The sequence below is a fragment of the Bradysia coprophila genome, unplaced genomic scaffold (genome assembly GCF_014529535.1).
Source record: "Bradysia coprophila strain Holo2 unplaced genomic scaffold, BU_Bcop_v1 contig_87, whole genome shotgun sequence".
Classification (NCBI taxonomy): Eukaryota; Metazoa; Arthropoda; class Insecta; order Diptera; family Sciaridae; genus Bradysia; species Bradysia coprophila.
Window position 1 is genome coordinate 1,905,485 of NW_023504014.1, and position 11,484 is coordinate 1,916,968.

The 11,484-nt window shown below is 33.1% G+C and overlaps 1 protein-coding gene across 1 annotated transcript; it reads left to right on the plus strand.

Annotated features, from left to right (window-relative positions):
* Positions 1-6,856: 6,856 nt before the first annotated feature.
* On the plus strand, positions 6,857-9,212 carry LOC119084658 (peroxidase-like). Its single transcript, XM_037194725.1, has 3 exons — positions 6,857-7,079; positions 7,161-8,550; positions 8,617-9,212. Exons 1-3 carry the CDS (start codon positions 6,967-6,969, stop codon positions 9,154-9,156), a joined length of 2,043 nt encoding a protein of 680 aa, XP_037050620.1. The 5' UTR covers positions 6,857-6,966; the 3' UTR covers positions 9,157-9,212.
* The last annotated feature ends 2,272 nt before the right edge of the window (positions 9,213-11,484 follow it).

An 11,484-nucleotide genomic window follows, 5' to 3' on the forward strand; every position in this document is an offset into this window, starting at 1 on the left:
GAAAGATATCTAATTCGTAAACGTAACATTTACCGGTAAATTTCATAAAGAGTTTTTACCAGTTGGATTCGCTAGGAGCTGACAAATATCTCAAGAAATAGTTGAGAGGCCGACAATTCCCAAACTTTGGTACAGTGATTTTGCGCAAGTTTTTAACGGATTTAAACAAAAAATTAAAATCGATTTTCGACATGCTGGAGATAATAACAATTTTTTGATACCTGGCGAATATGAAAAAAATTATTCCCTTGACTGACAGTCTTACGCCAGAAAATACCCTAAAATGTTTGTTACCACACAATGTATGAAATGTTATCAAAAACGTAAATGTTTGTTACAATTTTTTTTGTCATCACGATAACTTGAGTAATTCTTAACCGATTTTGATTATTTTTTTTTAATCGACGAGGAATGGGATTCCTGAGGTTAAGTTCGAAGATGGCCCATCTCGGGATAAATTCCAGATTATGCCAGAAAAACAGGATTTTACTCTGTTGATAATTGATAAGACATGATAATACACCGCTTATAATTGATATTGTGATAATTTATGATAACTTAAAGTGTTGTGCCTATATTGTATGAAATGTTATCAAAAACGTAATTGTTTGTCACCATTTTTTTTTGTCACGACGATAACTTGAGTAATAATTCTTAACCGATTTTGATAAAATTTTGTTTAATCGGCTAGGAATGAGGGCCATGACATAGGGTTCTGGAAACTATTCCAGAAAAACATGCTCCATTTTGGCCAATTTTAAGTTTTCGTCTTCACAAAAATTTCCATACAAAATTTTTTTTTTGAAGAAACATGCTCCATTTTGGCCAATTTTAAGTTTTCGTCTTCACAAAAATTTCCATACAAAATTTTTTTTTTTTGAAGAAACATGCTCCATGCCAATTTTAAGTTTTCGTCTTCACAAAAATTTCCATACAACATTTTTTTTTTTGAAGAAACATGCTCCATTTTGGCCAATTTTAAGTTTTCGTCTTCACAAAAATTTCCATACAAAAATTTTTTTTTTGAAGAAACATGCTCCATTTTGGCCAATTTTAAGTTTTCGTCTTCACAAAAATTTCCATACAAAAAATTTTTTTTTGAAGAAACATGCTCCATTTTGGCCAATTTTAAGTTTTCGTCTTCACAAAAATTTCCATACAAAAATTTTTTTTTTGAAGAAACATGCTCCATTTTGGCCAATTTTAGGTTTTCGTCTTCACAAAAATTTCCATACAAAAATATTTTTTTTGAAGAAACATGCTCCATTTTGGCCAATTTTAAGTTTTCGTCTTCACAAAAATTTCCATACAAATTTTTTTTTTGAAGAAACATGCTCCATTTTGGCCAATTTTAAGTTTTCGTCTTCACAAAAATTTCCATACAAATTTTTTTTTTGAAGAAACATGCTCCATTTTGGCCAATTTTAAGTTTTCGTCTTCACAAAAATTTCCATACAAAAATTTTTTTTTTGAAGAAACATGCTCCATTTTGGCCAATTTTAGGTTTTCGTCTTCACAAAAATTTCCATACAAAAATTATTTTTTTTTGAAGAAACATGCTCCATTTTGGCCAATTTTAAGTTTTCGTCTTCACAAAAATTTCCATACAAATTTTTTTTTTGAAGAAACATGCTCCATTTTGGCCAATTTTAAGTTTTCGTCTTCACAAAAATTTCCATACAAAAATTTTTTTTTTTGAAGAAACATGCTCCATTTTGGCCAGTTTTAAGTTTTCGTCTTCACAAAAATTTCCATACAAAAATATTTTTTTTGAAGAAACATGCTTCATTTTGGCCAATTTTAAGTTTTCGTCTTCACAAAAATTTCCATACAAAAATTTTTTTTTTTTGAAGAAACATGCTCCATGCCAATTTTAAGTTTTCGTCTTCACAAAAATTTCCATACAACATTTTTTTTTTTGAAGAAACATGCTCCATTTTGGCCAATTTTAAGTTTTCGTCTTCACAAAAATTTCCATACAAAAATTTTTTTTTTGAAGAAACATGCTCCATTTTGGCCAATTTTAAGTTTTCGTCTTCACAAAAATTTCCATACAAAAATTTTTTTTTTGAAGAAACATGCTCCATTTTGGCCAATTTTAAGTTTTCGTCTTCACAAAAATTTCCATACAAAAAATTTTTTTTTGAAGAAACATGCTCCATTTTGGCCAATTTTAAGTTTTCGTCTTCACAAAAATTTCCATACAAAAATTTTTTTTTTTGAAGAAACATGCTCCATGCCAATTTTAAGTTTTCGTCTTCACAAAAATTTCCATACAACATTTTTTTTTTTGAAGAAACATGCTCCATTTTGGCCAATTTTAAGTTTTCGTCTTCACAAAAATTTCCATACAAAAATTTTTTTTTTGAAGAAACATGCTCCATTTTGGCCAATTTTAAGTTTTCGTCTTCACAAAAATTTCCATACAAAAAATTTTTTTTTGAAGAAACATGCTCCATTTTGGCCAATTTTAAGTTTTCGTCTTCACAAAAATTTCCATACAAAAATTTTTTTTTTGAAGAAACATGCTCCATTTTGGCCAATTTTAAGTTTTCGTCTTCACAAAAATTTCCATACAAAAATTTTTTTTTTGAAGAAACATGCTCCATTTTGGCCAATTTTAAGTTTTCGTCTTCACAAAAATTTCCATACAAATTTTTTTTTTGAAGAAACATGCTCCATTTTGGCCAATTTTAAGTTTTCGTCTTCACAAAAATTTCCATACAAAATTTTTTTTTTTTGAAGAAACATGCTCCATGCCAATTTTAAGTTTTCGTCTTCACAAAAATTTCCATACAACATTTTTTTTTTTGAAGAAACATGCTCCATTTTGGCCAATTTTAAGTTTTCGTCTTCACAAAAATTTCCATACAAAAATTTTTTTTTTGAAGAAACATGCTCCATTTTGGCCAATTTTAAGTTTTCGTCTTCACAAAAATTTCCATACAAAAAATTTTTTTTTGAAGAAACATGCTCCATTTTGGCCAATTTTAAGTTTTCGTCTTCACAAAAATTTCCATACAAAAATTTTTTTTTTGAAGAAACATGCTCCATTTTGGCCAATTTTAGGTTTTCGTCTTCACAAAAATTTCCATACAAAAATATTTTTTTTGAAGAAACATGCTCCATTTTGGCCAATTTTAAGTTTTCGTCTTCACAAAAATTTCCATACAAATTTTTTTTTTGAAGAAACATGCTCCATTTTGGCCAATTTTAAGTTTTCGTCTTCACAAAAATTTCCATACAAATTTTTTTTTTGAAGAAACATGCTCCATTTTGGCCAATTTTAAGTTTTCGTCTTCACAAAAATTTCCATACAAAAATTTTTTTTTTGAAGAAACATGCTCCATTTTGGCCAATTTTAGGTTTTCGTCTTCACAAAAATTTCCATACAAAAATTATTTTTTTTTGAAGAAACATGCTCCATTTTGGCCAATTTTAAGTTTTCGTCTTCACAAAAATTTCCATACAAATTTTTTTTTTGAAGAAACATGCTCCATTTTGGCCAATTTTAAGTTTTCGTCTTCACAAAAATTTCCATACAAAAATTTTTTTTTTTGAAGAAACATGCTCCATTTTGGCCAGTTTTAAGTTTTCGTCTTCACAAAAATTTCCATACAAAAATATTTTTTTTGAAGAAACATGCTTCATTTTGGCCAATTTTAAGTTTTCGTCTTCACAAAAATTTCCATACAAAAATTTTTTTTTTTTGAAGAAACATGCTCCATGCCAATTTTAAGTTTTCGTCTTCACAAAAATTTCCATACAACATTTTTTTTTTTGAAGAAACATGCTCCATTTTGGCCAATTTTAAGTTTTCGTCTTCACAAAAATTTCCATACAAAAATTTTTTTTTTGAAGAAACATGCTCCATTTTGGCCAATTTTAAGTTTTCGTCTTCACAAAAATTTCCATACAAAAATTTTTTTTTTGAAGAAACATGCTCCATTTTGGCCAATTTTAAGTTTTCGTCTTCACAAAAATTTCCATACAAAAAATTTTTTTTTGAAGAAACATGCTCCATTTTGGCCAGTTTTAAGTTTTCGTCTTCACAAAAATTTCCATACAAAAATATTTTTTTTGAAGAAACATGCTTCATTTTGGCCAATTTTAAGTTTTCGTCTTCACAAAAATTTCCATACAAAAATTTTTTTTTTTTGAAGAAACATGCTCCATGCCAATTTTAAGTTTTCGTCTTCACAAAAATTTCCATACAACATTTTTTTTTTTGAAGAAACATGCTCCATTTTGGCCAATTTTAAGTTTTCGTCTTCACAAAAATTTCCATACAAAAATTTTTTTTTTGAAGAAACATGCTCCATTTTGGCCAATTTTAAGTTTTCGTCTTCACAAAAATTTCCATACAAAAATTTTTTTTTTTGAAGAAACATGCTCCATTTTGGCCAGTTTTAAGTTTTCGTCTTCACAAAAATTTCCATACAAAAATTTTTTTTTTGAAGAAACATGCTCCATTTTGGCCAATTTTAAGTTTTCGTCTTCACAAAAATTTCCATACAAAATTTTTTTTTTTTGAAGAAACATGCTCCATGCCAATTTTAAGTTTTCGTCTTCACAAAAATTTCCATACAACATTTTTTTTTTTGAAGAAACATGCTCCATTTTGGCCAATTTTAAGTTTTCGTCTTCACAAAAATTTCCATACAAAAATTTTTTTTTTGAAGAAACATGCTCCATTTTGGCCAATTTTAAGTTTTCGTCTTCACAAAAATTTCCATACAAAAAATTTTTTTTTGAAGAAACATGCTCCATTTTGGCCAATTTTAAGTTTTCGTCTTCACAAAAATTTCCATACAAAAATTTTTTTTTTGAAGAAACATGCTCCATTTTGGCCAATTTTAGGTTTTCGTCTTCACAAAAATTTCCATACAAAAATATTTTTTTTGAAGAAACATGCTCCATTTTGGCCAATTTTAAGTTTTCGTCTTCACAAAAATTTCCATACAAATTTTTTTTTTGAAGAAACATGCTCCATTTTGGCCAATTTTAAGTTTTCGTCTTCACAAAAATTTCCATACAAATTTTTTTTTTGAAGAAACATGCTCCATTTTGGCCAATTTTAAGTTTTCGTCTTCACAAAAATTTCCATACAAAAATTTTTTTTTTGAAGAAACATGCTCCATTTTGGCCAATTTTAGGTTTTCGTCTTCACAAAAATTTCCATACAAAAATTATTTTTTTTTGAAGAAACATGCTCCATTTTGGCCAATTTTAAGTTTTCGTCTTCACAAAAATTTCCATACAAATTTTTTTTTTGAAGAAACATGCTCCATTTTGGCCAATTTTAAGTTTTCGTCTTCACAAAAATTTCCATACAAAAATTTTTTTTTTTGAAGAAACATGCTCCATTTTGGCCAGTTTTAAGTTTTCGTCTTCACAAAAATTTCCATACAAAAATATTTTTTTTGAAGAAACATGCTTCATTTTGGCCAATTTTAAGTTTTCGTCTTCACAAAAATTTCCATACAAAAATTTTTTTTTTGAAGAAACATGCTCCATTTTGGCCAATTTTAAGTTTTCGTCTTCACAAAAATTTCCATACAAAAATTTTTTTTTTTGAAGAAACATGCTCCATTTTGGCTAATTTTAAGTTTTCGTCTTCACAAAAATTTCCATACAAAAATATTTTTTTTTGAAGAAACATGCTCCATTTTGGCCAATTTTAAGTTTTCGTCTTCACAAAAATTTCCATACAAATTTTTTTTTTGAAGAAACATGCTCCATTTTGGCCAATTTTAAGTTTTCGTCTTCACAAAAATTTCCATACAAAAATTTTTTTTGAAGAAACATGCTCCATTTTGGCTAATTTTAAGTTTTCGTCTTCACAAAAATTTCCATACAAAAATATTTTTTTTTGAAGAAACATGCTCCATTTTGGCCAATTTTAAGTTTTCGTCTTCACTAAAATAATAATCCAGAACAATAATATCATTTAAATTTTAGTTTTTTAAAAACAATCTTGACGATATCATCGTCCAGTACTTAATAGCCCCTAAGGGAGACTATTTTTACTATGTGTAAAAGAGGCACTTTTTGCACGACGGACAAATAGAAGCGGCCCAGACGTATATCACTGTTTGAAAGTTGACCATACTTTGACTGATGGCTGGCCATGGGTGGTGAGTACGGACATCAGAGTGGGCTCAATTTGTCGGCCGTGTGTAGACCAACAATCCTACAAATTTTAGCATATTTGGATCCTTCTTACTCAAGTTATTGCTAAAACAGTGTTTTAACCACCCTCTGAGATCATATGACATGTAGACATATTACACTCGAACTGGATTTTGTTCGCTAGAATTGAATCCAATGAGCTACAACTCAATCATATCGGAGCGAGCTTGTTTTCCAAATGTCTGAGTAATTGGCGAATTGACTCTTAATATAAACTTGTCGAATATCCAATTAAATTAGGATCAGTCAGGGGACCCGACCCATCCACAAGATGGGACCTAGTTCATACCACGAACTTTTAGTCTTTTTTAGCGTATTCGATTCCAGAATACGCAGTCTAGTCGCCTTAACCTTGATTATTCAATTTAGTTGTACATCAACCCAACTTGCCCATTAATTAATTTCAAATTTCGAAACAAATTGCTACTGATACACAATCCACAATATGCACAGACTAGAAAGCGGTTGGTCGATCTCGAAATACAAGAATTTATTTATTTTAGGCTAATAGAGTAGGTTCGGACTTGATGTTGTGATGATTAGGTAATAAAATGATTTTTAAGGTTGTGTGTGGGGTAGTTATAAATACCGCTGGTGTCGTGAAAACCAGTTTCCGACAATCAATTATTTTCTTGAACGTGCACTTGTACATCACTGAGATTTCAATTGCATCGCATCAGTGTTGAGAAAGAAATCAAGTTGGAACGTTCAGCTCCTCTTGATAGAATTTTAATTTTATTTTTTAAATTTCCGTTAAAATCGTTGTTCGGTAAAATGACCAATTTCAAAATGCATTTTACCATTTTATTGATCATCGCCATCGCATCGTGCATTGATGGCATTGATGACTCTGCCACGACTTCAAACATCCAAAGACACAGCAAAAAGTGAGGAACACAATAGAAATACTTTTGGTTTTTTTGAGGTTATGTAAAACGTTTCCTTTTTCGATTCTTGTCTTCCGTCAGTTGCTCCGAGTTTTCGTCCGTAATAAGAAATGTCCGGCATTTGGTTGAATCGGAGAGTACATACAATACATTTTTCGAACGCATTGGCATTGTGACCCGGACATCTGTATTCCGCGTTGATTCGTGCAACGATTACGTCGACAATCAGGTGAAACATGCAAGAATACTCACAATCGCTGCTCAATTCTTCAAAAACGAATTCAACATGCCGTTGGACGAATTTGAACGTCTCGCTAGAAAGTGTATGGTCGAAGATCGACCCTCCTCAAACCACAATAGAAAACCAGCATCACCACGTTCGAAGTACCGTTCGATCGATGGACGAGGAAACAATTTGAAAAATCCGGATTGGGGATCCAGTGACACTCCTTTTGCTCGCTACATTCCAAACAATTACCAAGACGGAATTTATGCAATCAAGAAAAGTGTGACCGGATCAGATTTGCCAAATGCGAGGCTCATTGTGCAGGAGGTGTTACTGAAGTCCGTTAGATCTCCTGCACCGCCAATGATGTACAATATGATGGGTTTGACGATCATTTTATTTGCGACCCATGATCTGCACTACCAAGTCCCAATGCAAATAAAATGTAGCGATGGTGGTATTCGCTGTTGTTCTAGGGGAAGCCATCATGTATTGCCAACGGATTTATCGAACTCTGCATGCCTTCCGATTCACATATCTCAAACTGACCCATTTTTTAAGACCGGGAACATTGGATGCCAGAATATGGTACGGTCACAAATCGGAAACTATCCAAAGAGCACCACTGGCCAAGCCGGCCAGATACTAAACCGTGCTACGGCATTTTTGGACTTGTCTCTGATTTATGGAAACTACGACTCCGAACTGAGACCCATTCGACTGTACAGAGGCGGGAAATTGCGACTGGGAAAGAATAATGTGTTGCCAGTGGATTCGAATGGAAAGCATATACCATCGATGGATCGTTTTACTGCGACACCTGTTGGTGCAATTTGGCCAGCTCTATTTTCGCGAAATCATAACCACCTTGCCGAACGACTGGCCAAACTCAAGCCGAAGTGGGACGACGAAACACTGTTCCAGGAAGCTCGTCGCATAAACATTGCAAATTTTCAGTTCAATTTGATTACGGCGAAATCGATCGAAAAGGTGTTCAACAAAGTGGTCAACACGAGCTACTCGGAGGATGTAAATGCTGCAACTCTCGTTGAATTTCCGTTCACGTACCGCGGTGGACACTATTACATACCGTCACACATGACGTTTCAACAAGAAAATAATGACGTCACAAAGTACCTGCAATCGGATACGATCGGCAAAATTGAATTGCTGGAAGATGATTTTGACGGAGCGCTAAGAGGTGCTCTACATACGCCAGTTAATGTTGAACGGTACAGTGATGAGGTAAATGAAAACGAATTTGAACTTGATTCACTTACCTAACATCCCACAAATGTTTTCTGTCCGCAGATAATCAACAGAATCGGTAAGAATGATCAAGGCTATGGACTAGACATCATATCGTGGGACATTCAACGAGGACGCGATCACGGAATTCCATCGTTCGTCCAAATACGGCGCGCATGCAAGCTAACACCAGAAATCAATAGCTTTGACGATTTCAACAAAATGTTCAACAAAACAAACGTCGAGCTATTGAAAAAAGTGTACAAATCGCATGAGGACGTCGATTTTTATGTTGGCGGTCTGTTGGAAGCCTTCGAAACCGTTGGAAATCCATTTGCTGGTCCAACGTTCGGATGCATAATTGGTGCAAATTACAATAATGTCATGGGTGGTGATCGTTACTTTTACACTCATCCGGAGAATCCATATCCATTTACGCCAGCTCAAATCGATGCGATTAAGAGCTATCAAGTTCCCCATATTTATTGCGCCAATTCTGGTTTGAAGGAAATCGTTAAGTTGTGGTCGTACACACCGAACGCCAACAATCCGAAAATCGAGTGCAAAAATGTCCCTCTAATGGATCTATCGGCTTGGGCTTGATTTTGTCCTATTTTTACATTTGCCAGACGAATTAAAAGATTTTTAAATGAACAAAACTTGAATGTTTGCAATGCAGTACACGCTGTACCAGTTGGACTGTGGAACGACAAAAAAATTCTGTAAAGTCTTTGAATGATTGTGTGGACGAACAAAAGCTTTGCTGAGGTCCTTGTAGATGCAGTCGACTTGTTTCCATTACCTTACGAGCATAATTCGTAAATTAGAAATGACTTGCCCTCCTTACACGAGCCCATACTGATTGCAGTTCTCAAGTTCGCAGTTCTCAATGTGTTTCGGAATTGAAAATACGGCAGAGTGGAATCGACAGCGACACCATGACGCAACAGTTTTTCAGAACAACAGGTGAAATTAGATCGCGTCCACAGCCCTTCTTAATCTTTAGTTTTGTCTAGTGATTGAAAGAAAATTTGGTCGTATGATGACACGATATCAACAGATAGGGAAAGGTTGTGCGTCCAAGGTTCGCTGCCTTAAACTCTGTGAAAGTCCTCTTTGTAAACTTCCATTCCGCAACTAAATCACAGATGTTGGACACACTAGTCGCCGTTTTGTCATACATCGTTAAGACTATATATATTAAGGCACACTGGGCAATTTCGACTTCAGGTTTGTTAAGGAAAAGTCGATGATAGATCTGCTGCTCAAATTTCTTTAAATCTGTTCAGACCATATCTTTACGAGGCAACGCTGGTAATTAACGAATTTCTTCCTGACTTCCTTGAACGATCTGCACAACATCGGCAACGTAGAATAACAAGAACAATCGATCCTTTTGCTTTTCAACCGTATCAAGGCTCTGTTGTACCACGGTGTCCTGCGACTGTTTTGCCTTTCTTTTTTTTTGTACAAATCATTCGAAGCCCAACATTATGACACGTAGCAGAAAAACGACACCATGCCTGATGTTAAATTTGTTTTCATGATCAACGTCGTTGAGAAAGTTGGATAGGCCATTGATATTTGCTTTTTTTCATCGTTGTAACATCAACAATATCCATGCCTGGCATTGATGTCGAACAAGTGACAATTGTTAATTTCGATATGCCAGTACATGTATATGTGAACGGAAAAGCAAACTATGAAACATATCTACGTAGAATGGATCGTACAGGCCGCTTCGGTGAGTAAATTTTAAGGTTTAAGAATTTAAAATCCTGTTAGATGAATATGAAAAACACATTTTTGGTCATATTATAGTTAAGGCATTGGAGGAATTCAGAAAAACTTCGATAATATAGTCGTTACTTTCCAATTATCGCTTTTCAACGAAAAGTTTTCATTTACATGACAATTTGACTGCACTTTGACATACACTGAATATGCATCCAGATGAGCTCCAATTTTTGTTTTCTTTTTTTAAGTTAAATTTTTTGGATATCTATCTTCTACTGTTGAAAGACTCTTTTGTCAGCGCTAATAGCATGTAAATGTTTAACAACCTCAAGGATAGGACTTCCATTTATTCAAGTAATTAATTCGTTGTTGGTCGATATCAGTCAAAAACACTCAAAAGAGTGAAAGTGACGCAAGTCCCTGTGCATACTTCCAAAACAACTGATATCGCTGGAGGTGACGCATTCTGCGCTTGTACGCAAAAACTGTAACAGCAAAAATTTGACCAAAAAAATTCTAGAAACAAAATTTTACCAAAAAAAATTTGCTTCACAAAGTGGCAGATATCAGACTGATATCAGTTCTTTTGGAAGAATTAGTAGATTAAAAAAAAAATAAAAAAATTGAAAAATTTAAAAAATTTGAAAAATTTAAAAAAATTTAAAAAAAATAAAAATTTTGAAAAGTTTAAAAAATTTAAAAAATACTAAATTTAGGAAAAAAAATTGAGGCGAGCAAAGCTTACCAAATACCAAAAGCGAACAAATTTGTTCTACCATACCCATCCACACACACACACTTAAAGGTGTTCTTATATGGGGTCTATATGGGAACTTCGAGGAGCCCTAGCTCCGAAACGAGGCCGGCTCCCCCCAAATTTTTTTTTCTAGAATGTCTTAGAATGACGACTAGAATCTACTCCCAAAATTTCAACAAAATCTAAAGAAGACTTTAGAAGATAGGAAACACGGACGGACGGACGGACGGACTAACAAAGTAACGTAGGATTTTTTCATTTCGTTTAAAGTACTGAAATTGGCCAAAATGTATGGAAATGGGGCTTCTTGGAAGATTTTTTGCGTGGCCAAATTTTAAGCTGCAAGAACGTGTGATAGCTCGTTGAACTCGTACGGACGCCTAGTTTTTTTTAATGGTAATTTGGAGTCATTTGTCTTTGAATTGTAGAACTTCAAT

Bases quoted from the DNA above. Each gene is read 5' to 3' on its own strand.
- LOC119084658 (XM_037194725.1), top strand. From the start codon at position 6,967: ATGACCAATTTCAAAATGCATTTTACCATTTTATTGATCATCGCCATC. The intron at 7,080-7,160 runs GTGAGGAACACA...GTCTTCCGTCAG, and splicing joins ATCCAAAGACACAGCAAAAA to TTGCTCCGAGTTTTCGTCCG. The intron at 8,551-8,616 runs GTAAATGAAAAC...TTCTGTCCGCAG, and splicing joins TTGAACGGTACAGTGATGAG to ATAATCAACAGAATCGGTAA.